A 27,026-nucleotide genomic window follows, 5' to 3' on the forward strand; every position below is an offset into this window, starting at 1 on the left:
AAGTAGCTTCCATTCATTTACAGTTTATGGAACATTTCTCACGATTTAGTCAACTCCCTAATACAATCAAAGGACTCAATGACAATGACAGATATTCTCCATCAGATCTTAGAATTATATAATTCCATCAGTAGAAAAATTGGATTTTAAACAGAACACATAAATATGTTTTCTTTTTCTCCATTTGAAGGTTTTCAGTGATTTATTTCAAAACACACAATCATTTTTCTTTCTCTTCACTGACTTCAGAACTTTCTCACCCTGGATTTGAGGAGGAGAATCCAGTTAGGATTTGAGATACCAGAGATCTCGAGAACCCTCCGGCATGCTTCTGAGTGCTTTCAGGAAGTCAAATTCCTACAGCAGAGAACTAAGGGGTACTTGGAATCTACCCTATTTCCTTTACAAAGAAATATTTCTAGATAGAAAACTAAATGAAATTCACTATCTTTCCAACATGGCCCGAGCTCTTACTGAACACCACTAGGTGATACCATCTTGTTTTAGGGTCATTTATTTTTTCAATTACATTAAGAAGGGCATCATTACTTCCCTGGTCAAGGTCAAACCACATCTTAGATAGCATGAAGCCAGATGTCCTTCTTTCTGGTGACACTATTCACTTGTTTATGTTGGGAAAGATTTTGAATCATTAACGGGATGAATTTAATGTGTTGTTTAATGGCAAAACAATTTTTTTGTTCATGTTGCTTTTCACATGATTTAGACCACAGTTTGGTGGCTCTAGTGAATTAGTTTTCCACCCTGACATTTTTGCTATCCTGCAGCCAAAGTCACTGCACATGTTGAAGGACTCATCAAATCATCATAGACACTGTCTTAGAAGCAGTAGTTCCATATCCAAGAAGATCCATGGAAAACCATTGTCCTGTGTGCTTACTGCAGTAGGGCTCTTTACATCCTTCAAAACCTAGCCTGAGAAGAAAAGATCCGAGAAGGGCTCAAGAAGAAAAGTGAAGTTACATTTCAGGCCTTATTTGAGGAACTATTCAATTTCTACTGCATGCCCCATATATGGGGTGAACAAAACATTCCAGAACATTCTTCTGGCTCACCCACCCTTCCTCTTTCTCTTCTCTTTTCCTAAAGACTGAAGGTGAGATAATGGAGGTTAGCACCCTTGGTAGGTGAGTAAAGAAGAAGAAGGAACTATTCAATAATCAAGGTTAAACAGGGAATTTTCGGAATCCCATCATTTAAGTGACTTACTGAATCCTACTAAATTAACAAGACCATATTTCTTTGCTTTGTGCACTGGGTCCTGTAAGCATTAAGATATAAGTAAAAAAAAAAAAAAAAAAAAAAGAATAAAAAAGAAAGAAAGAAAATCTTAGAAATCACAGATCAGAGAAAATGCTGCTGAGGTGTCATTTCTGAAGCACGATATAAGTCAAGAGTTGTCATTTTTCAGGCCATTTCTTTTAAAGACATCAGATATTCCAAAACACATGATTCCCATTACTCTCCCAGCAGGTATACAGGATCTCCCACTTTGACTGTCCCTGCATTGTCCAGAGCAAAATACTGTCCAAAGAGGGGTGATTTTCCATACAGCTTTTGTTCCGAAGGGTCACACTGGCGGTAACTGCAATAAAAGAAAAATCATGATGAGTCACAGCCAAACAGAATCATGTGCCCAAGCAGCATGTACTTCTGGATTGAAGTATTCACCCACACAGACCGGCCACGTTGCATGGGGAACAGAGCACCATTCTCATCAGGTCTAACAGAACAGCGCCTCCTGGTGTTGGGCAGTGGGCAGCCAGCCCAGTGCACAATTGCAGGAGCAGTCTCCCCACAGCTCTCCTCTGCATTAATGTTTCCTTTTTCAGCATTAAGAGATTAAATATTCCATATGCCTAAACATACTATATCACCTTTCATTTCCCTTGGCTTCTTTCCTCCCGACTCAATGTCTATAACTTGAACTATGATCCTGACAGTTCCTTGAACTTGGAGCTCTGAAGTCATTCTTTCTCCTCCTTTCTATGACTGTAGTTGTCTAATCCTAGGGTTCTTCCTACACAACATCCGATCTTGCTTCCAGCAAACTCAGATTACACTAGAAGGGCAAACTTTTTTTTTTTTTTTTTTGATGCCAGGGATTGAACAAAGCAGGACTTAATCACTGAGACGCATCCCCAGCCATTTTTTAATTTTTATTTTGAGTTAGGGTCTCACTAAGTTGCTTAGGGCCTCACTAAGTTGCTGAGGCTGGCTTTGAACTTGCAAATCTCCTGCTTTAGATTCCCAAGCCATAGGGGGCAATAGCTTCTTGTCAACCTCTCTTTTTCATCCCCCAGCTTTAATCTATAGTTAGCACTACACTATATAACTGTCTTAATTTTACTCTGGTCTTATCACTCCTAGCCTCCAAAACTTTCAAGACTTCTCTGTGCCCAAAGAATAACATTCCAACTCTTTAGCCTGGTAGGCAGGACCCTCTACCTGGCACCAGGGAGTTTTTTCAAACCCAGTGCCCATTGCTCCTTATCTGCACTTAGTAGCAATCTGCTAGCAGATTCCTCAGTGCACTTTGACTTTGCTTTGTGTTTTACAACTCAGTGTCCCTCAGTGATTTCTATGGGATTTCCCTCCTTCACTTCTCCACACATTAGAATAGTACCTTTTCCTCCAGGCCCAACTTAAATGCCACATCTCATAGTCAGGAATCCCACAAAACCCCAAGACAAGAATAATTTCACCCTCCTGATTTCTCCGCCCCTTGAGCCCTCTTGATTCCAAGGCTCAAATGTCAGGGCACCAGTCTGTCTCTTCTGCAGAGTCTCTGGGGAGCAAGAATTATGTCCCACTCCCTGATCCTGCTCATACCCAATGCTGGGCTTCGTAAGTCACCCACAATTATTTGTTGAAATGATAAGTGTATTGGTGATCATCTCTATTAAAGACACTATAAACATCTTTGTCAGGCAAAAAACTCAAGCAGCCCAGGCAGAATGCACATGAGCAGATGTGTAGGAAAAAAATACATCCAGGCTTTCCCACATCCCTCTACCAGGAGGAAGATTTCCTTCACTTTCTTATTTACATCATTTTTATATTTAAAACATTATTATTGCAACCACAAACTTTATTCTGCCTTGCTTTAAAAAAGAATCTACTGCAACAATTTGGGGTATTTTCTTTTCTTTCTTTCTTTCTCCCCACCCCCACCCCCAAGCAGAAATGGCTAGTGAGAACCCAGAGTTAAAACTAGAAGCTCCTCTGGAGCTCCTCAGCTCCTCCCCCAGGCTGTAAACAACATGCCAGTGGGCACCATGTCTGTTTTGGAGTCCTGGCCCAGTGCCTGGTACATTGTAACCACTCAGAAAATTGTTGGCTGTACAAATGAATGAATGAATAAATAAATAAATGAATTATTACAGAGAGTTGCTGGTCCAAGCTGCCTTGCCTTGCCAAGAGTATTCCCTCACCCCATAACCTGCCATGGCCTAAGACCTGGAAACTCTAGGCATCTCTCCTGGCCTGCCTCTCTTTGGTCAGCAGACAACCCCAGGGACATTTTGGGATCTGTGCCTGTCTGAGAGTGGCATCTTTAGGATCAGGGCTGAGCAGTCACTTTTATGGCTTGGAAATTCTCATTTCCAATCTCTATAGTCTGTGATCCTGGGCTCTGATTATCAGCCTTCCGTGAGCCACACATTCTTTACATGTATGTGTGAAGCACTCCACACATATTATCTCTTTGCTTTCTCTTTGTGTACATAGAAATTTGTGTCCCTGTTTTATAAATGTGTCTCAGAGAAGTAACTGACTTGCCCAAGATCCCAGATCTAAGTGACAGGCTGGGGCCACAGCTCAGGTCTGACTGACACCACAGTGAGGACTCTAGCCACCCAGATATAATCCCTGGTCACCATATTCCTCCTGAGTACCCCCACAGGCCTGAGAAGAACTAAGGGGTCTAATAAGTTGTTCATCTACCAAAGGTTTAGCCACTCATGCGTTTCACCTGCCCCTCCCCATCAACCACACAGGCGCACACTCACTCTCTCTCCAGGAAACTGAGGAGTGGAAATCCAAAAATAGCCACTGATGCTCCCAGCCCAGTCCCTTAAACTGTGAAGGGTGGGATGAAGGGCAAGGGTGTACAAGTGAAGCTCTGTTCATCTAGTTGACAGGTGGCAATCCATTCTTCTATGTGGGAATAGAAACAGGAAGAGCTACAGGAATGGAAAGCTGGTTCTTGGCTGGTGCAGCCTGTCAGGACTTCCCCACACCTCAGTGGCAGGCATGGTGCTGGGCTGCTGCGTTGCTGACTCTCATCTCCTCCTGTACCAGCCTCAGCGGCTGCTGCTGAGGCTACCCCTGGATGTGGGGAGACTAACTGAGGTCACTAGCGACCCCTTGTGTGGATGATGAAGTACTGCAGTGGAAACATTGTTCAACAGACTTGAAAAAGGTCCTGTCTCATACATGGATCTTCTATGACTTTTATTTAAAAATAAATAAAGAAACACACACACACACACACACACACACACACACACACACACATGCTTTATCTTTCAATAAATGTAAAACATAAAATTACACTAATAAGCAGAAAGCCTAAGACATGTTATTTAAACAGATATCTTCAAGGCTAGATATATAGCTCAGTGGTGGAGCTCTTGCCTAGCATGTATGAGATGCTGGGTTCCAGCTCCAGCACTGAAAAAAAAGTCTTCATATTCACAGGGAGTAGTGTGAATGGAAACACCTTGTTACCTGTAAGAGCCAGTGAGAGCTGCTCATTGTTCACACACCTGGTTTCCTCATTACTAGTCAATGACCAGACTACAACCACAGGCAGGGTCTCTAATCATTGCTTAGTACCTTTCCTGGAGATCAGGAGGCCACAAGACACTCTGGGCACAGACCACTTCTGAGGACTCAAGACCTAACTATGACCAGTTCGAAATGAAGCAGTGTTATAAAGGCCCTTGGAGAGGTGCTGCATCAACACTGCCACCCAGAGGCTGGTGGTGGAACAGGATTAGGTTAAGTTTCATTTAAAGCAGCCTCCAAGATGTAGAGAAGTGTCTTCTGTGGTTTTTTTTTTTTTTTCTTTTCTCTCAGTAGGTATCAATTTTACAAATTAAGACTATCAGTGATCCTAGTATGCATAATCATTTTGCATGGTATTTTATTATCTATTTTAAAATTATATTCATTGCATTATTTCAGTTACCAGAATAAATATAAGTCCAATTGTTGCAAATAAACCAACTGAACCCTCAAGAACCTAATCAATTTGTCAATATCACAAATTAGCAGATGACAGAGGGACCTGGAAGTATCACCTTCTGCCTTTAGCTCAGCACAGCACAGCCCAACACTAATGGCTAGTGGCACACGTCACTACTGTCAGCAGACTCATGCATGCAGCAAAACTTTTTTGAGCACTTTTGCAGTAAATGTTCTATATTTTTTTTAATATTTTTTTTATTGGTTGTTCAAAACATTACAAAGCTCATGGCATATCATCTTCCATACATTTGATTCAAATGGGTTATCAGCTCCCATTTTTACCCCAAATACAAGTTGCAGAATCACATCGGTCCACTAGGAGCAAGATGTTGTAGAAGCAATAATGACAGGCTCTAGCTACTCCCTAAGTCCTGGGGATCAGTGTGTATATCACTCTCCCTTAAGAAAGAAAAGCATAAAATCCATTCTTATATTTTCCTGTGATCAGACAAGCTTCCCTGTGCCTCTAACCTATGTTCATTCAGCAATGCAAAGTATATTTCATTCTCTTGCCCTGCTTTGTCCAGCTGGGCTGACTGTGGGGATGAACATCAGTAGGTCAGGCCAGGCAGGAGACAGACAGCTCTCTCTGCTGAGCATTGGTAATCTAGCAGCACGCAGCACCCATCCCTGTGCAGCAGCAACACGCAGAGACCGAGGCCAACAGCAGTGTGGCCAAGAGGCTGCTGTGGACACCACTGTGTGTGCTTCCCTTCTCAAGATTTATGCGACGTGGCAGGGCCTTTTTCTTCCCAATTTATGACCACCTGTCCTGAGAAGGACATAAATTACTACAGCCATGGCAATTTAAATCTCAGTAAGAGATAGGAGAAGACACCTAGGCTGGCTGCACTGTCTCCTGGGGTATTAGAAGCAATTAGGGCTGGATTGCTGGACTGTATATAGAGCCTGCAAACGATCAGGGGGTGTATGGGCTCCTCGTGACCCCTGTCTTCCTGCTTTCACTCTGTGTTTAGGGTCAATTATTCTCCTTCTATAAACACAGCCTCCCTATAGAGGGAGGGGCACTAAAGATTCAGAGATGCAGCCCAAATACATGGAGTGCTTTGAGAAGGCCATTTCTGCAAACACATAAACTCTCTAAATCCAAAGGGAAAGGATGTCTGATGCCAAGCAACATGTTAGAGAGGGAGAGAGAACAAGATGTATAAAACAGGCTGACAACCAATTCCCCAAGTCCACTTGGCTGATTCACACACAGAATCATTCAGTTCCACCCTGTCTCCCTTATTTTATAAAGAACGGCCAGGGCCTGGCTGAAGGGGACGTGCTGCTGACAACCATAGCCTGCTCTCCTCACTCCCCTGCCAGGGCTCGTTCCATTGCCCTACCCTGTCTTTTTTCTCTCTGGAGCTCCTCTGTGGCCACAGGGAATAGGAAGACTCAATTCTGGTCTGTTCTGACACTGAGTGAGCACATTTCTAAGAATAGCTATAGTCCATCATCATGGCTTTCCAAAATCCTGCTCCTCCTCCCACAAATGTTTTATAATTGTCCCCTCATTATCCTCTGGAGATACATTCCAAGACCCCCAGTGGATTTCTGTAAATGTGCATAGTATTGAATCCCACATGCACTGTTTTTTTCTCATACATACATATCTAAGATAAAGTTAATTTACAAATTAGGCACAATAAGAGAATATCAACAATAATAGAACAATTAAAACAATATACCATAATAAGGGTTACTTAAACTTATGAATTCCTTATTTCTGGAATTTTCCACTTAATATTTTCATGCCACAGTTGACCACGGATAACTAAAACCATAGAAACAAAACTGCAGATAAGGGTGGACTACTTTATCAGAAGAATTCTCAAACAGGTAAACAAGTTGATGTTTACAATGAACACCATTTACTAACAGTGTGTATTTTACACTTAACATTTTATTATATTTCCTCTGTCACATGTTTATCCATCAATCCACTGGATTTTTTTTTTGTATTTCCAAATATGTTGCAAAAATCAATACACTTAACTTCTAAATAATTCATTTATTTACTTTTTTGTTTTGTTGGCAAAATGTACATGGAGTGAAATGTATCAATCTTAAATGTTACATAGTATTAACTTTTTGTGTAAAAGTTAATTAATGTTGCTTAAGTGTTGAAAAATATATAACATCAATCAACATGATGGTATTTGCCAACATGATGGTCTATATGCTCCTCTTTGAATGTTCCTGAAAACTCAAGGCCCATACACCCCCTGATCTTTTGCAGGCTCTATATACATAATTCTATCACTAAAAGAACACCCCATGTCATGTTGGTTTTACACCCTGTCCACCTTGTATCTACTCACATACATTGATATATTTTTGAAAAGTAAAATCAAATAAGCAAAAACAAAGAAGTAAATGCTATGTATGTATGCAATTAAAAGAACAAGGTAAAAGCAGCCATTTGGATGCCAAAGGTATAGATTAGTTATAAAGTGCTTGTACAACATGTTTAAGACCCTGGGTTTCATCCCTAGCACTGCAAATTAAAAAAAAAAAAAAAAACTCAAAATAAAATTTTTTTAAAAATCTATGTTATTCACCCAAGACTTCCTCTAGTCCCACAAACCCCCTTTCTCCTTATACTCCTTAACTTCCCTAAATCTACCTTGTTTGACTCACTCCTGACCTTACTCATTGTGCTAGGTAGCTTAGGCCCTTGCCTACCATCTCTCTACCTTGCTTCAGCCTGGCCCTCACACTAGAACACATCTCAAGGACACAGGTGCTGACCAGAGAAGGCAGGCCCAGCGCTTTATATTTAGGGGCAATACTCAAGCTGGAACAACAACATTCCAGCACAGAGCTTCAGCTTGCTCAGGGATGGATAAGATAGTAGCTTGTGGACAGTAGAATGGCAGAGAGCAATGGGTACTGATCAAGAAAACTAAATCATTGGCCCACAAGGGGCCAAGAGTTTGGTATAAGATGGAAGAAAGGGGAGGCAATAGACTCATCCCAGGACTCATTCCAGGTAATGAGTCTACAAATGCCAAGCATAAGCTCTCCTTCATTCCTCTCTCATGATGGATCTCACACACAATGGCTATGTCAATGGTATGCCTTCCTCAAGTCTTCCAGGCCTTCACCTAAAGCAGTCCCTTCCTTCCCCCAGCCTGCCATCTACAGGTGACACCTGGGGTCACTTGGCCCAAAGTCAAGAGTGTTGGGGCTGTAGAGAAACCTGACACCCTGCTCATGACTACATATAAAATGGAAAGGACCAACAAAAATGAGCATAATTAGTTCACTTTCAGAGTTTCAGCAATTTCCTGGTTCCCAGAGTTGGCAGATAACAGAATGGAAGTGTGTGGATCCTAAACTGTTATTGTTGTTGTTGTTGTTGCAGAAGTAGATTTAAAGACTTCATAGAAGAATAATTTTTCCATAATTCTATTACTAAAAGAATACCCCCACTGCCATGTTGGTTTTACCTCCTTTCCACCTTGTATCTACTCACGTACACTGTTATATTTTTGAAAAGTAATATCAAATAAGCAAAGACAAAGAAGTAAATGCTACATATGCAATTTTATAATTAGCTTTGCAAAATTAATGTTATCTTGGTCTTTGTATACAATTTAAAATTATTCTCTGTATTTGTGTCTTTCACTTAAAAATTTTTTCTTATGAAATACTAAAATAATCATTAAAGTAGAAAGGATAATGCAATGAACCCCCACATAATTCACCCGAATTTTATTTATCAAAATTTTGAGATTTTTTTCATATCTTCATATATCTTTTTTTTTTTTTTTTTTTGCTAAAATAAAGTAGAACAGATCCCAGACATCACTCTACTTCACTTCGTAAAGTACTTCATATACACTTCCACAGACTTTTCTAAATCATATTAACATTTGGATTGGAGGTGTTGCTCAGTGGTAGAGCACTTGCCTAGCATGCACAAGGCCCTGGGTTCCAACCCCAGCACCACAAACAAAGAAACAAACAAATATATTAACATTTCTTACATAAGCACTCTGCCTTTATGACACCTAACACACTGATGTTATCTAATAATTGGTCCATAATAAAGATTGCCAAAATGTTCAACTGAATCATGAATTTCTAAACAAAAAAAAATAAGATGATTCCTACCAGCATACATCCTGTAACCAAAGCACCAGCTTCCCATGTGCCAAGCCATCAGGACCCTGTAGCCTCAAGGTGTGGTGTTCTCACTGATTCCTCTTGTAAATATTTAGCAATAAATATCACTTCTGCCCCAGGCACCCAAACCCACGGATGAAACCCCATCTGCCTAGTTCTACCTCTTGAGCGTTTCCAGTGGCTCCTTCCTGCTCATGATGCCAGTGTCCGGGTCCACTGTGGTTAGCATGCACCTGGACACAGACACACACAGAATCACACAGGAGACAAAGCAAAACAGACCTTCACCTAAAGCAATCCCTCCCTATCCCCACAGGACAGGAAAGAGCCTTACCTGGAACAAGCCATCACCCTTTTCAGTTCCACATCCCCAATAAGAAGTTCATTCCAAGAATCCTAGGAGAAAAAGCACAATTTCTATAAGCCCTCACCCAGACAGACTGCGTGGAGACTTCCCGGTGTTGACCCCTAATAACAACACTTACATAAAAAAATGGCTGACTTATCTCAGTCCTGAGATAAGATAACTGCTACCCACGCATTTTTATGTTCCTTCTCCCTCTGCCTTTGATGTCAGTTCACTCACCTGAGAAGAAATGTTTCTCTCAACTCACTTGTAAAACTGACATGGAAACTCACCTCCTTCAGACTTCTCTGACCAATCTCACTTGACTCTTGGGGGTTGGGGGATGGAGATCTGTTGAGGGGGAACCACCGATTACTCTGAGTTGTACCAAATCCTTTATGCATGCTTAAGGCTGTGTGAATTAAGCCCCTTAAGTCACAGCATATATGTATCCCGTATTTCTCCTGAGTAGATAGGAAGATATCAAAGGCAGGACCGTATTTCTCATTGATCTCCACTGGCACATTCACACAGTGCTCCAGCTACTCCTGCCAGCGGAGACAGCTTCTCAGACACTGGCCTGTGAGCTGGGCAAGTGAAGTCCAGTTTTCAAGACAAATCAAGTCAATGGACTGAGATCTTCAAATCCATCAAGGATACAGGACATACATGGATGAAAAGTTAAAGATCAATAAGTACTCTTTTCAAAATTTCCAGGAAACTCAAGGAAAAGCATGACAAGGCAGTATGCTGTGTGTTGATTTCACTGTGCAGGCAACAATCGTTCTGGGGGTTCAGAGGAATACACTCCAGGCTGATCTGGCGAGGGAAAAGTTTTATGAACTAGGTGAAATGGGATCTGAGTTTTATTTTATTTTATTTTTTTGAACCCATCAGAACTACCCCTAGAGTTGGCCAGGGAGGCTAATGGTGGCTCTGGAGAAAATAGGAAATGCACAGGGGAAGGGTGTGATTACAAGGGATCCTCCTCTCCTCTCAACTCACCCCAGAGACACAGTTACTCCATTCAGTCTCTTGACATTGTCATACTGGAAATTCACTTTTCTCAGCTGACTCAGTAGAAGTTAGCTCTAGTTCCTCTGAGCCAGGATATTTCTGCTTTGAGTAGCACTTCTTTTTATTTGTCCACTTTGCCTTTTGGAAAGTACCTACAAACTCTAGAGTACTCAAGGCTCTGGCCAAACATCTTATAATAGAGATGTGGCCTCCTGGCAGATAGGGTCAGTGACTCTGCAGACATGGGAGCAGCAGGTAGGTACGGTACCACAGGCCTGGCTAGTGCATCCTGATGGGTACTGGTGTCTCCTGGGAGAGGGACTCAAAGAATCCCCCATAAAAAAGAGTTGGCCTTTGCCCTGAAGAACTGGATCTCCCTAGATCAGTCATATGTACATTCCTAGTCTTTTGTGCCTAAAGTAGGAAAGGTCTAAATTTTCTGGCTTAAAGGCGGGATTTGAAATGTATATGCCATTTATTTTATAGATTGTCTGATATTTCCTCATGATTAAATTTAGACCATGTGTTTTTGTTTGTTTGTTACTATTTTATTTTGTTGTTTTTTTCAATGCTGGGGATTGAACCCAGGGCTTTGTACGTGCTAGGAAGGTGCTTGATCTGAGTTCTAGAGGGAGGAAAGGTGAGGGGACTCCAGCCAGCGAGAGCAGTAGCAGAAAGAAGAACACTGAGGAGCCCAAGGGCATGGGATTATAGTCCTGACCTTCTTACCCTTGGAGAGAAGTGTTCGCCTCCTGAGGGCTGGGGACAAAGATATAAAACAGACTCCCTGGTGCTTTGTTGATGACCGGAGAGGCAGAGTTCGGAACACAGAATTTTATTTCTGATAGTGTGTATTATTCATAATATGTGTATTGTAGGCTTTTGTTTTTCTTTGCTTTAAATTATAAAATGGGTTTCTTAACTATGCTTTGAACAGACTAGAAAATGGCAGAGGCTACCAGCAGCCACGGCCTGTGATTATTTATCCACCAGGGGGCACTGTGGCCATAAAAACATCTTTTTTTTTTTTTTTTTTTTTTTAAGGAAAGAAATGAGGAGTGCTTTTAGAGACAATTATAAATTAGAGAAATATTTCCAGGGCACCCTCTACATGAAATAAAAAACATCAGGGATTGAGACACCAGAAAAATAAGGTAAAAATTCCACTGTAAGCAAATTATCTACTTACCCAATGTGAGGAAAAGAAGAAAATTAGTCTGTTGAACTCACACTATAGCCCATGAGAGTAAAACAGGTCACACTACTGGAAGTGACCAGTTCAAACAGGAAAGCCCCAGGATGGGAGAGGTGGAGACACAGCAGAGCATGGCCTGGGCCTGACCACTGGTGAGATTTTCACAGGGCAGGTAGCTTCACTGGACTAGGAGGTCAGGAGTTTCAAAGGGGACTGGGGCAAGAGTCTAGGTGACCAGAAGTCAGGAGAATACATATTAAGGTTCTAGATCCAGTGTGTATATTGGAGCTTTTTTATTGGAAATAAAGTCAGGAAAGCAAATTGTGGTGAAATGATCAAAGAACAATGGGAAGTCTGGACCTTTTGAGAAATGGGGAGCCACTGAAGGCTCTTGAGCAATGAAGGCTTTTGTGATGATTTGTCACAAACTATAGAGGGGAAGAGCTCATACTGGTGCTATCGGAGGCCTGGCTGTGGCAACAGGAGCTGAGGAGCAACAGTACAGAGGGAGCCTCCAAGGGCAACGCTTAAGCTCCAAATCTGAGTCAAAGAAAGAATGTGGCACCCTTGACAGAAATTACAAGGTCAAGAAGAAGAGCGTGGGTGGGTGCTGGGGATCTGGGAACGCATAAGCCGCCTGCTAAGTCAACAGAGCCCAACACTGCCGAGGAGCTGAGGGTTGGTCCTGCAGGGTGATAGTGTTCTTCATATCTAATGCAGACACCTACAGGCCAACTAGAGGTGGCACTGGAAGGGTTTTATGGCAATGCCATCAAGTTCAAGGGCAACAATCCCTCCAGCTCCCCATCTAGCAGCCATGCTATAAATACCCATCATCCCCAAGGGAGTGATAATTCTCAAAGGCCTCAGACATTGAATTCCTTCCTTTCGAATAGTGCTTCTGTCTCACCCACACTCATAGCTTCCATAAGAGTCTGCTCTTATTAGGTGCTCAATAAATCTAAATGCTGAATTATTGTATAGTCAACAAATAATGCACCTTTTGGAATAATCTAATACAATGCCAAAGACTCTCATATTTTGGAAAAAAAAAAAAAAGTTAAATCCAAGAAAAGAGACAAGGCAAAGCATTACCTCTGCATAGACACCACATCCTGAAATTACAATATTGGGCCTGAAGTTAGATGCTTTAACTTTCTTCTCCAGCCTGGAGTTGAGATCCTCCAGGGATGCCTCAGAGAGGACCAAGAAAGGGCTGGCATCTGAGTAGGCAACCTGAAAGGAAACAGGCATCCTTATAATGAGTGTCACAGAAGCATCTCAGAAGTTACTACTGTCTAGTGCCTGGAAACCCCTTTCCCTACACATGTACATACACACACTATCACACTAATGCACAATCTTTCCAAGTGTTTTTCTAGTTCTTTTCATAGAAAGTCACAGCAATGCAAAACCTCAACTAGCCTTGCAGAATTGCGTGGTGGCCTGAAGAAAACATGGAATCCTAGAACTGCCACTAAGCATATGCCATTAGGGACATCACTTCACCTTCCAAGCCTCCAATATTCCAGTGTTTATTAAGGTAGGCCATAAGGTTTGATGGCCTCGTTAAGTTTGACAAAATGTTCACTGATTGATTGCATAGATAACTGTGTTTCATACAACCTGAAAATTAATGTTAAATATATATATTTTTTAATGTTGAGAATAGGATGTGATGCTACCAACCCTACTTTCATAATGAATCCCTACAGCCTTATTCCCTTGAGGATCTGTCTAATCATTTCAAGTCTGCAGATCCTCATACCCACACCAACTTGCATGACTGTAACATGACATACGGTTGCAAACAAACTTTAAAATTTTGGACTCTGAGAAGTTACAGAATGAATGAAGAAGATACTGATGGAGAATGTTTTGAACCACTACTGGCATCAGATGCTTACACAAACAGGAAAGTAGATGCTCATGGGCAAAATGCAAGAGTCCTCCAAAGCAAGAAACAGAATACTGTTCTCACGGGAAGGGCTACCTTTCTGCCTTTTGCTTGGGATCTGAGCAGCCTAGATTCTGCCTGGTAAAATGACAGTGCTTAGTCCATCAAAGATGCCACTGGTGTCTCAAAGGCTGAGCAGCTGCTCTCTACCCACAGAGCAAGCTTTGCCTTTCACCTGGTCTGTGGGTCGGAATGGGTCCTCGATTTGGTGAGAATTTCTTGGTTGCATGCGGGGCTCGAAGTGCACCAGGCGGTAGGACTGTGTCTTCAGGAAGCTGGTTATCCATTGAGCTGCGGCATCCCCACAGTCCCTACCCTGGATCTCCAGGCCATGCACTCTGCACAGGGGACAGGGCAAAGGGCGGGCATAGATTTGAAGATTTGAGCACCCTGACACACTATGTCCAAGATATATCAGAAGAGCTGCAGTATCCCAGCTGCTGTATTGCTATGGTTCTTTCATTGTCAGAGAACCTCCTTTTAGCCCAGCCCTGCCTCACCATTGTGAAAGCCTAAATGAAAAAGAAAGCACATTGTAAACCTTGCTTTTCCTGATTGTAAAACTGACTGACGCATACTTGTATCTTCCTACCTGGATGGAATGCAAGGAAGATGAAATGAGGTAGTATTTAAAATGTACCCAGCTGAGCGCAGCGTATACACTGTAATCCCAGTGACTCAGGAAGCTGAGGCAAGGGGATTGCAAATTTGAGGCCAGCTTATGCAATTTAGCAAGACATTGTCTCAAATAAATAAATAAATAAATAAACAAGGCTGGGGACGTGATTCAGTGGTAGAGCATCCCTGGGTTTAATCCCCAGTACTACCAAAAAAAAAAAAAAAAGTATACTGAGTCCCCAGAAGAAAACTAGGGAATCAGTCTAAAGTAAATTTATAATAGCTGTAAAATCTGGTTCACCCAGCTGAAGAGCAACCAAAAATATTTATTGACATTCATGACTAATACTTGGCCAGTACATGAAAATAAAACTAGATGTAGTAACATATATGAAAAGTTATTGATAACATTAAAAATCAACTTGGATTTGTTGCCAGCAATAACTTTGAAGGATTTGAAGTATTTCCTTTCTAATGCATAGCTGTGTGCAGGACTGTGTGGAGCTATGAATTTCTCAGCTGCCAGAGGAAATAAATGCTATAGTATAGGCCAGGTTTCCCAAAGTGAGGCACCATTAATAACTATTGTAGGAGTTCAAGATAACTGTAGGTGCCACATGGGAAGATCCTCAAGTTAATGGTGAACTGCACAGAGAGAAAGCAATTCTCTTCAGCTTAGTGATGTCTGTAACTTTTAGTAACAATTGATAACCATCTCATTTAATGAAGAAAGAACAAACTGCAGAGTCTTCTATAAGCAATGGTTTCTAGCTAGATTTAGTAATATTTGCTTATTCCATATTAGCTGTAGTAACTTAATCTTTGCTTCCAGCCAGGTGCAGTGGCACATGCCTGTAATCCCAGTGGCTTGGGAGTCTAAGGCAGCAGGACTGCAAGTTCAAATACAGCCTCAGCAACTTAGTGAGACCCTAAGCAACTTAGCAAAACCCTGTTCTTAAATAAAATATAAAAAGAGCTGGTGATGTGGCTCAGTGGTTAAGGACCCCTAAGTTCAATTGTTGGTACCAAAAAAAAATTGCTTCTATATCTAAAAAATTATATAGGTAGCTATTTTCTTCCTTTTGAAATAAATATGTCTAATTTGTTTTTGTTTTGTTGTTGTTGTTGTTGGTTTTCTTTTGTTTCTGGGGAACTGGAGATTGAATCCAAGGGTACTCTACCACTGAATCACATCTCTTTTATTTTTATTTTTTATTTTGAGATAGGGTCTTGCTAAGCCTTGACATAGAAATTGCAATCTTCCTGCCCAGATGAATAATTTTTTAAAAAGATGAATCAATGTAAAGAGAACTATTAAGGAAATAAAGGTAGAGATATTTTGTTGTCTGGCCTAAATCATGATCATATTCTACAAATGCTTAAATTTTGGGAAAGCATAGTCAAGTAGGTTTAATTAGGTATCCTCTTTCCACAAATGACTTGCTCCAGGACCTTGGTGATATTTACTTATCCTGAGACTCAATTTCTTCATCTATAAAATGGGGATTAAAAAAAAAACTTAGTTGTGAAGATTAACGACAATCTAAAAGAAGTCCCAAAACAATTCTTAGGTTTGGAACATGTTCAGTAGATAGTAACATTTATTCTAGTACTCCCTCTCAGTTATTTTAAGTTATCTTATGTATTCTTTATTTATTTATTTCATGAAGTAAATATTTACTATTTATTTATTTATTTATTACTTATTTATTTCATGAAATAAATATTTAATCAAATAAAAGCATCTATTCTCTAATAATAATATAGAAATAAATTTCTATATTGTAAAACAAATTGAGTACAGTATCCTATGTTTTTATATAATTTTATATAATTGCTCTGTATATAAAGTGGGGAATGATTATTTACACTGCCTTGGATCACTACAACGAACAGTGAGATCAGCTGCATTTAGAGTTTGCATGAATTTTTTAAGACTTTTTAATGGAAGTGTGATATTCATATAGAGATAGGTACTGCTATTCCATGTGACTTGATGCCTTTTCACACACTCCTATTACACCTGTCCTTAGAGGGCTGAGTACACACTCAGGCCCTATGAAGAATGAGACTGTTTTATCAGCAAAGACCAGGAGTGTCTGCCTGACTCTTTTCTGGATCAAGATAAAGAATAAATATAATGAATAAAAGAAACATACCAAAACTCATTTATCCAAATGGTCATTACCTTTTTAAAGTAATCACCTTCGGAAGTAGCATAGTCATTCCAACCTAAAATTAATCATATCTACTTACTACTTCTTTTAAGTCTACTTCATTGTTTAAACTGAGCAATAATCTTACCTGGGTTGACGACCTTCTTATTCATAGGACTCAGCTCTGAACGACTTTTCTGCTTTTTCCATAAATTGAATTCACAGTAAGAGGGTGAAGATTTTCACTACTGAGTGTGTGTGTATGTATGTGGTTTAATGTCTAATATGTGAATTTTGGAAGCATCTCGAATAATAGCAGTTCTACCCAAATCTGTATATACAGACAGCCTTGAAGGTCACTTCCTTATTGGATGCCTCTTTGTTGGTGTCTGTGAAAAAAATGTCAGTCTCCTTCCCCAAAGTCAAACCTTACCAGACCTCCCCACTACTACCACCGAGGCTCCCTCTTGGTCCTGCCCTTCAGAAGCCAAACCCCGGGCTCTCCTCTGTTGCATTTATGGGATTTATGGGTGGGTAGAGGAGCAGGGAGCAGAAGATGCAGTTATAGTTTGGTTGTGAGGCATCCTGTGTTTATGCAGGAATGTTCAGAGGTAAAGTGATTGGACTGTGAGGGTTGTAACCTAATGGGTCCATTCTAGTTTGAATGACTAAGTGGTAACTGTAGACACATGTGGTGTAGCTAGAGGAGGTGGTCACTGGGGACATGCTCTGGATGGGCTCATCATCTTCCCTCTGGCCCCTTCCCCACTCCCTTTCTGCTTCCTGACCCCACCAACAAGAGATAAGCAGCTTTCCTCCACTGGACCCTTCCCTGTGATGTACTGCTTTACCTTGGGCCCAGAGCAAGGGAGTCAACCATCTATGGGCTGAAACCATGAGCCCCAAATGAACTTTTCCTCTTCTAAGTTGTTCTTGTGGAGTATTTTGGTCACAGCAGATGCAAAAGCTGATTAAAACAGCTGCTTAGACTCCTCAGGCAATTGTTATATTTTTACTGAGTTAGAGCATTTGCATCCATTTTGGGTCATTTTGTAAACACTTCACCTCATGACTTATTACATGGCAACTTCTATGTATAGGTCCCGAGTTCTGGTTCATAATCACTCAAAACTTGGGGAAAATTTGTTGTCTTCTTCCTGCTTATCACATTTATCCTCAGTTGTAAGCAGCCACAATTGTGCTATTAGATTCAGCGTTCCCATTCACACGTTCTCTCAGAGAATCCAAAAAGAGAGAGAAAAGTTCCAAATGTTCCTAAAATCTCTAGCCACCAAGAATATAGGCGTGCACCACCGTGCCCAGCCTCTAACTGCATTCTAATCGATATGTTTAGAAACATTGTAACTTTTTTTAAAAAAAGTTATTTGTTCTTTTTAGTTATACATGATATATCATACATACGTGGAGTATAATTTCTCATTCTTGTGGTTGTACATGATGTGGAGTTACACTGGTCGTGTATTCATATAAAAGGAAGACCCCAAGTTCAAAGACAGCCTCAGCAACTTAGCGAGGCCCTCCGTAACTTAGCAAGACACTGTCTCTAAATAAAATACAATAAAAAGGGCTGGGGATGTGGCTGGTTGAGCGCCCCTGGGTTCAATCCCCAATACCAAAAAAAAATGCAATTAGATATGCTGATAAATTAAAGCTTTAAAAAGTTGGTAAAACCTTTCTGCAAACCAACTGCAACATGTATCAAAAATCTGTAGGATCCATACTCTTATTCCAAACAAAACTACTGCTAGTAGTTTTTCCCTAAGTAAATAATAAAAGATTATTATTTACAAAGTCTTATGTCAAGGTATTCCTCACATTCTTCTTTATACCTGAAAAAAAGTGGTAAATCATTCAAATGTTTAAACATGGGGACATGTTAAAATGCATTAGCGAACACCCATAGAATAAAATAGTATGCCAACATGAAAAATGGCATCTTTTTGAAGATTTTTTAATGACATGAAAAAATACTCACTATGTCAACTTACGTATATAAGCAGAATTCAAGACTGGTTTTATAATATTATGTAAATATGATTGTAAAAGTAGTAGCCAAGGGGACCATAAAGAAAATATGCTAAAATATTAATTATGGTTATCTCACATCGTTTTTGTTCTCTTCCTCTTTTTTTTTTTTGGCATTTTCCAATTTGTCAACAACAGATATGTATTTTATAATCAGAAAAGCCATACAGTAAAAACATATTGCTATGTTTAAGACTAAGATATTATAGGAGCTATATCAGAATTGCATTTTATGAACTTTTCAGAGTCCTTAAGACATTTTTCAGCTCTGTTTTTTGATGTAGTATTACATCTTCTGATAGACTAGGGTCTACATTTAACATTCACATTACATTTGAATTTGAAATGCAGAAACTATAACAGGAATATAATTGAAGTAAACTTAATTTTCCCATATGGGATAAAAAACTCTAGATATGATATCTTAGAGACAAATCCAGTTTTCGCAGGATGATTGCTTCCCTCCAGCCCTTTGATGTTGAGAACAGAACATCTCTACAGAGCATGCTCCTGGACTGAATGTCCACACTGACTACTGGGAAATTAATGCCAGATCACTCTTCTGGTTGCAGCTGTTCCTTTCTATTTTAGAACTCCCTTTCATTAGAACTAAACATCATAGTTCTAATATGATAGTGTATTTTCGTGGTCTTTTGCAACTTCTTTCTGAACTCAGTTTTACGATATATCCAGATTTTCCAAACCATGTAAGGAGAGTCTTAAGACAATATATAGCTATATCTCAACCTCACTTTTTCCAGGACCCTCTCTCCACCTGCCACCACCCCATTCCTGTCCATCTTTTATTCTTCTCTTGGAGACACTTTAATACATGTTTGCTCCCACTGTTTCCTTCAGGGAACTTTCACATCTCTCAACCCAACACAAGCTTCTGATTCTGTCTCCAGCTTCTTCTGTTAGATTTACATGGTGCTGAGGACTTAGCCCTGCATATATTACATCAGCAATCAATGGTTAATTATAAATAACATTTTTTTAAACATTAAAATTATTTTTAAAAATGTTTAAAAATTAAACAAAAGAGGATTCCCTCTCTAGTTTACATTTTCCCAAAATAGCATGAATATTTATTTATTAAGGCAAAGGGCTAAGACCTGCCCTGCCCTTACCTGCACTTGCGCACAGCATTTGTGGTGGATATTTTGATGGGCAGCAGCAGATCCTTCATGCAGGCTGCACTCAGAGTCAGGGTCTCACGGTCACAGGTCAGGGAAATCAGGACCAAGCGAGGTTCCTGTCGAGCAGTAACCATGTTCCCATCTTCATTGATCACAAGCCAAAATCTGACATTTTCAAAATACAGGATATGTGTGGATCACCATGACAGGAAGCCAGTCTCTATAAGAGCTGCAATTATATGCAGTCATTGTTGATTTCCTCCCTGTAAACCTGGGATGTGTGAATTTGCATGTGTCTATCTGTCTGTAACCAACTCGGCAGCAAGCAAGACTGAGCCTATCAGCTAATTTTGAAGGGATGAATAATTACTCAAGCACCCAGTACAGTGTGCAGAACATTTTGAGCTCCTTGATGGCACAAAAATCAAAGATGCTAATTGTATTTTCATCTCAATTGTCATCTCAGTTGCTGATCACTTTCATTAAACATGCCCCAAGGAGATGATGGGAATCTATTTCTCTAGAAGATTGGAAGGGAACAAGAAAGTACTGTGCTGGCACCTAGTAGGAAATGGGCTTTCAGCAACAGAAAGACTGTTCCTAATATTGTTCACAGCGCATAGAGTTCAGCTGAGCACTTGCAATTTGCCTTGCCAATTCCACCCCCAATCTTTTTTTTAAACTTAATGTCAATATTCAGTGCTGTGAATTCTGCAATTTGCTAAAAGGTTTATTGTCAATCTGGTATATATTTTTCCTGGCTCAGTACTCCTGGTTTTTAAATACTTCCTGGAAAAAAGATAAATGGAGAAATACAGAGTACTATTTCCAGAAAAAGAACAGCACATTTGTGTAGGTTCACTCCTAAAGAAACAAAACCTATTGGTATTTTGGTCATTTCAACAGGCACTGATCAAGTGATTACAATTACAGAAGTAAGCTTGTGCTTTCACGGTCCCCAGACATGAGGAAAGAATAGCAAATATTTTAGATCATTGAAAATATTTCTTGTATCACCTCCAGCAGGCTATCATGGTTGAACTATTCAACTACACTAGAAAATATGGTCAGCATAAGCCCTTTCCCTTACTGCTTTTTAATCAGCCCTTCATTCTGCACAGTCTGAACCCTGCCCTGTCTCAAATCCTTGGGATAACACACGAGTATTCTCTCTAGTAATCCTTCCTGGTAGTAACAACAGTTTAATCATTCTAAAGTACAAGTCTGATCTTTGTATCCTCTCATCCAAAATCCCTCCATGGTTCCTACTTTCAGGATAAAATTCTAACTTCTAAGTAAAACATGCAAGTCCTTATAATCCAACTGCTTTCCTGCTGTTCTTACCTCCCCATGCATTTACAGACATTGGCATTTTTAAAATATGCTTTCAATAGCAGTGAAACACATATGGCATAAATACCCATCATACTCCTATGTACAGACCCAAAAGAACTGAAAACAAGGCGTCACACAGACATTTGCTCATAGATGTACATCATAGCAGTATTCCAATGTTATAAGGTATTAATAACTCCAGTCTCCATCAATAGGAAAAAAATTTTTAATGTGATTCTAACCATTTTGATCATCCTAATCATTTTGAAGTGCATTTAGTGGCATTAAGTACATTCACAATGTTGTGTGACCATTACAGCTCTTTCCAAAACTTTTTCATCATCCCAAACAGAAATTCTGTACCCACTAATGCAATAGTTCTCCATGCTTGCCCTCCCTCATTTTCCAGTAACCCCTAATTCCCTTTCTGCCTCTATGATTATTATAGATATTTCATATAGCTGGAATCATGCAACATTTGTGCTTTCATGTCATGCTTATCTGAATTAGCATTATGTTTTCAATATCTATCCATGTTATGGCGTGTAACAGAACACTCCTTGTCATGGCTTATTGATATTCTACTGGATGTATAAGCCACATACCATTTTTCCATCCATCCACCAACAGACACTTGGGTTGCTTCTACTTTTTAGCTATTGTGAATAATGCTACCATGGACATTCGACATTCAATGTTCTAGAGAATATTTGTCATGTTCTAGTCTCTATTTTCAGTTCCTTTGGGCAAATATCTCAGAGTATGCCAGTCTTACCCCAGCATGTCCTCTCAAGTCAAGAATTTTTTTTTTTTTTAATTTCCTCCCTGTAAAGTATTCCTCTCCCAACTTACTTGCATGGAAAGTTCCTAATCATTTTCCAATTTTCAGCTTAAGACATTCCTTACTCTGTGAAGTCCCTAGGGTGCACCCCCAACAGCTCCTTCCTGTGTGTTCCCGGATGTGGTGAAAAGGCTATCTTTTCTCCCTGACACTTGTCACAACCCCCACTGAGTTGGTTGTCATATAGGACTGTAAGCTTTTGTTGGTTTTTCTTGATCTCACTTTCTAGGAGTATATGATAGCAAACATAAAGAATTTACCATAGTGTCTGGTATAAATGCCAGCTCTGATTATCTTCTATTATAATATGAGCTTAAATGTTTTCTGAATTGATATGGTAGTAAAATTACAATGCCCTTTGACTCTGGGGTCTATAAAAACAAATTAATTATTGCCTGTATTCTAAATGATTGCCATTCTGAGTGGAGTAAGATGAAATCTTAGTAGTTTTGATTTGCAGTTCTCTAATTGCTAGAGATGTTAAACATTTTTTTCATATATTTTTTAAATTAATTGATTGTATTTTTTAAATACATGTATTTCTTCTTCTGTGAAATGTCTGTTCAGTTCCCTAGCCCATTTGTTGACTGAGTTATTTGGTTTTTTGGTGTTAACTTTTTTGAGTTCTTTATATATCCTAGAGATGCATGTGGTAAAGATTTTTTTCCCATTCCGTAGGCTCTCTCTTCATGATATTCATTGTTTCTCTTGCTGAGAAGAAGGTTTTTTAGTTCAAATTCACCCCTTTTATTGATTCTACTTCTTGCACTTTAGGGGTCTTGTTAAGGAAGTCAGATCCTAGGCCGATGGGGTGAAGATTTGGGCCTACTTTTTCTTCTAGTAAGTGCAGGGTCTCTGTTCTAGTGCCTAAGTTTTGATCCACTTTGAGTTGAGTTTAGTGCAGGATGAAGGATAGAGGTTTAATTTCATTTTGTAACACGTGTCTTTCCATTTTTTCCAGCACCATTTGTTGAATAGACTATCTTTTCTCCAGTGAATGTATTTGTGTAGGTTTGTCTCTATGTCTTCTATTCTGTACCTTTGGTCTATATGTCTGTTTCAGTGCCAATGCCATGCAGTTTCATATAGGCAACAATAAATGTTGGCAAGGATGTGGGGGGAAAAAGATACACTCATACATTGCTGGTTGGACTGCAAATTGGTGCAACCACTATGGAATGCATTATAGAGATTCCTCAGAAAACTCAGAATGGAACTACCATTTACAGAGCTAGCCCATTCTTCAGTTTATATACAACAGACTTAAAATCAGCACACTACAGTGACAGGGCCATGTCAGTGTTTATAGCAGCTCAATTCACAATAGCTAAACTATGGAACCAACCTAGGTGTCCTTCAACAGATGAATGGATTAAAAAATATGGTACATATATTTGATGTACTATTTCTCGGCTTTAAAGAAGAATGAAATTATGGCGTTTGCTGGTAAATGGACAGAATTGGAAAATATCATGCTAAGCGAAATAAGCCAATCTCCAAAACACGAAGGCCAAATGTTTTCTCTGATATGTAGATACTAATTCACAATGAGGTGGGGGGTGCTAGGGAAGAATAGGGTTACTTTAGATTAGGTAGAGGAAGTGAAGGGAGGAGAGAGGATATGTTGATAGAAAGGATAGTAGAATGAAACAAACACTATTACCTTATGTACATATTTGACTGCATGACCTATATGATTCTACAGCATGTACAATCAGAAAAATGAGAAACTATACCCCATTTATGTGGTACATATATTTATGATAGGTCAAAGTGCATAAATACATTCTACTGTCATGTATAACTAATTAAAACAAATTAAATTTTTTAAAAAATCTATTTCAAAAAATAAATAAATAAATTCTATAATTTTTCAGAGTCCACTGTACAAATCATGGAACATTTAAGATTCTGGGCCTTCTTCCTGAATCAAAGGGGCATAGGTTACAGCCCATGTCAGTCCTGTGTTACTTACTGAAGTTTTGAGGCTGATCTGGGAAGAAGTTTGAAGTGCAGCCTTCCAAAAGGGCCCAGAGTGGGATTGAGGCCAGACCCCAAAGAGGACAAAGCTGTTGGCTCAGAAGTTTTGAAACCTTCTTTGAACTCCAGCTGTCATCATGCAGAGAGGGGATTAATAAAGCCACTGTTAACAAAGCCCCAATGTGCTAATAAAAACAGGAAGGAGTCCTGCTTTGGCTGCTGTGTAACTACGAATCTTACTTTCTTTATCTACAAAAAAAAAAAAAAAAAAAAAAAAAAAAAAAAAATTTGAGAAAATCAGGAAAAATAAAATGCAGCAGCATTTTTTAGGCTGCCAGAAGGTATTCAATTGCTGCCATAATTATGTGCTTGGCCTTGCTGGGATCTTGGAGGACTGGGCTTTACAGCTACAAGTTCCCCACCACCACCACCATCAAATTTGAAGGTAGTTACTAAAATTTAAGAGACCTGAACCAATCCTTTGAAGATGCTAGATGGAGATTTAAAAATTTGCTCATAAAGGAGCACAAAAAGCAGGAAATCCGGAAAACGCAGAGGCTCAAGGTCCCAAACCCTCAGGGTCTGCTGTTGTGGGTGAGACTATTTATTTATTTATTTATTCATGCATTCATTCATTCATTCATTCATTCATTCATTCTCCCTCTTTTTCCTTGTCTCACTCCTCCCCCAGTTTCTTTGTAAGGGAAGAAGGACCTATCAGAGGCCTCTGCAGACCTTCCCAGGGGCGCTCAGTGTCCCAACCCGCGTCAGCCGCGCCGGGGCTCTGCTTACCTGTCCCGCAGGAGACCGCATCGCAGCCCCATGGCTGTGCATTCCGCCTCGCTCACCGACATCCCTTTGCAGGACTTGATCGGGTAGATCCACAGCTGCGCCACGGTGCCCACCTGCCGCAGCGGCCGGCGCTTCCTGGGCCGCACTCGGCGCCAGGCGACAGCCCCCAGGGCCACCATGGCCAGACCTAGGGCAGCGACGCTGAGCCAAGGTCGAGGCTGCGCCGGGAGGCCGAGGCGGGCCAGCGCCGAGGAACCGGCGGTACCCATGGCCCGAGATGCCCGGGGCGGCGGGAAAGCCTGCGTGGATGGACACTAGGCAGCGGTGGGGCCGGGGCGCGGCGGAAACCCCAGGCCACAGGGATCGTGCGGTCCTAGGCCCGGAGCCCAAAGGGCGTGCAGCTCCTGAGCCCTAACCCGCCAATCAGAGCTCCGCATCCTTCTTCTGGGAGCTGGTGTGGGAGGTGGTAGCTCAGCTTCCAGTTTTTGCCCTGCCTTCCCCATTTCCCACGGCCTATGGCTTCAAGGCAATAGGCCCCTCTCCCATGTTCCTGCCAGTGTCTAGTTAATTAACGTATTTGTGGCGTTGTTTGCTTGAACCAAAAAGAAAAAAACTGCGTGATTTTGAAATTAGAAATCAGGTAGCGAAGCCTCAGAACTGGAAGGGCCTTCGCTGGGACCCTGCAAGCCTGGGGCTCTGGCTGGGAAGGTTGGTATAAGACCTCCAGGCTTCTTCCACCCTGAGGACAGTGACCTCAGTCACTTGCCACTTACAAACGAGGTCATTATTTTAACCCATTTTGTCCCATCCTTCTTTATATGGAGCATCTACACAAACTTAAATTGAGCAATAAATAAACCACTTGTGGCAATTTTGAAATAATTATTATGTTTTTATAGGTCTAGTCTTTTGAAAATAAAAATAGGTGAATGATTACAATCCTTCTAGAGGGATTATAATAATTATATAAAAGGTATGCAAGGATATGTGATATACAAGCTCTTGATTATTATTTCCGACCTATTTTGATGCACCTGTGTCAATTTTGTTCAAAAAGAGTTGAAAACTTGGGACTTAAAGAGATAACCAACAAAGCCACCACTATCAGAGTGACTTAGGAGGCTGATTGTGTTACAGAAAAAAATTATTCCCACACTTATTAAATTTTTAAAGAAGACTATTCAAATTATTGGGTGTATAAGCTCAGTGGTAGAGCACTTGTGTAGCATGCATGAATGATGTCATAAGTTCCATCCCCAGCATGGGTGAAAAATAAGTATTCTTACAGGGGTATTACAATAGGAGATGGAGATTGAGCTCAATTCTTCATTACAGCAAAGATATCCGGGGACTTATAGGCAAGGGGCATAGGGGTCAGTAGATAGAAAATCACTACCAGGAGACATCAAGGGGAATGAGACTCTTGCTAAAGGAGTTCAAGGTGCAGTTTCCTGTCAGGGCAAGGTGAGAGTTGAGGAACTTGAGCCAATAACCAGAGTGGTGAGCTATCAAGGGTGGGGAATTCTATCTAAACTGACTTAGCAAGATTCTTACTAAGAACTTGGATTCCACAGGCCTGGGAGGGGTGGGGGATTGGGGAGTGGAACCAAGGTTGAGGCCTAGTCAAGAAAAGGACCTAAAGTGAAGTTTGGTCAGGTAAACCACCAGTCCCTCCGTCTAGAACTGTCCATGCAGAGGGAACATGTCTGGGATTAGAGAAGGGAGAATTCTCAAAGGGGAGCGGACCTTTTTCCTTTAGCAGGTAATTCATTTCAGGGCCCTTCAGTACTCAAGAAGGATCCTTCTAGAATGTTGGTCCTCATCATAGATGTACAGGCCCAAACAGATGCTATCCTCTCTTCCAATCCTGGATCACCCTCACCCTCACTCCTATGAAATCCAGAAATTGTGTTCAAAGTACAGAGGTCACTGTTTCTCCAGCTGTTGGGATGCATTAATGATCTAGACTCTTCCAGGGTTGGCTGGAGGGAGAAGAAGGTTGGGTAAATCTTTCCTCCGTGAAAGAAGTGTTGATTGATTGTGGTGTGCCACTGAGTATGTGGGTGAAGTGTGACTCAGCAGTATGGCACAGGACTTGAGTTCCGTATTCTTCACAGAAAGACAGCTCCGAGACACTGGCGCCTCTGTGTTTCTGTCTGTCTCCCTCCTTAATCTCTTTGGAAAGTTAAA

General features: G+C 40.6%; 1 protein-coding gene across 2 annotated transcripts; it reads right to left on the reverse strand.

Annotated features, from left to right (window-relative positions):
* On the reverse strand, nucleotides 1–25,133 carry LOC143379194 (mitochondrial amidoxime-reducing component 1-like). 2 transcript variants are annotated; one of them, XM_076831625.1, is made up of 7 exons: nucleotides 24,837–25,133; nucleotides 19,880–20,053; nucleotides 14,105–14,267; nucleotides 13,068–13,208; nucleotides 9,749–9,810; nucleotides 9,576–9,647; nucleotides 1–1,606 (listed from the first exon to the last, which is right to left on the reverse strand). In XM_076831625.1, the coding sequence occupies exons 1-7, from the start codon at nucleotides 25,103–25,105 to the stop codon at nucleotides 1,480–1,482; spliced, it is 1,008 nt and encodes a 335-aa protein (XP_076687740.1). In that variant the 5' UTR covers nucleotides 25,106–25,133; the 3' UTR covers nucleotides 1–1,479. The 2 variants fall into 2 exon arrangements, with proteins under 2 accessions (XP_076687740.1, XP_076687741.1); XM_076831626.1 differs by lacking the exons at nucleotides 1–1,606; nucleotides 9,576–9,647; nucleotides 9,749–9,810 and adding an exon at nucleotides 9,999–10,111.
* Between the last annotated feature and the right edge of the window lie 1,893 nt (nucleotides 25,134–27,026).

This window comes from Callospermophilus lateralis, chromosome 13 (genome assembly GCF_048772815.1).
Source record: "Callospermophilus lateralis isolate mCalLat2 chromosome 13, mCalLat2.hap1, whole genome shotgun sequence".
In the NCBI taxonomy this organism is placed as follows: Eukaryota; Metazoa; Chordata; class Mammalia; order Rodentia; family Sciuridae; genus Callospermophilus; species Callospermophilus lateralis.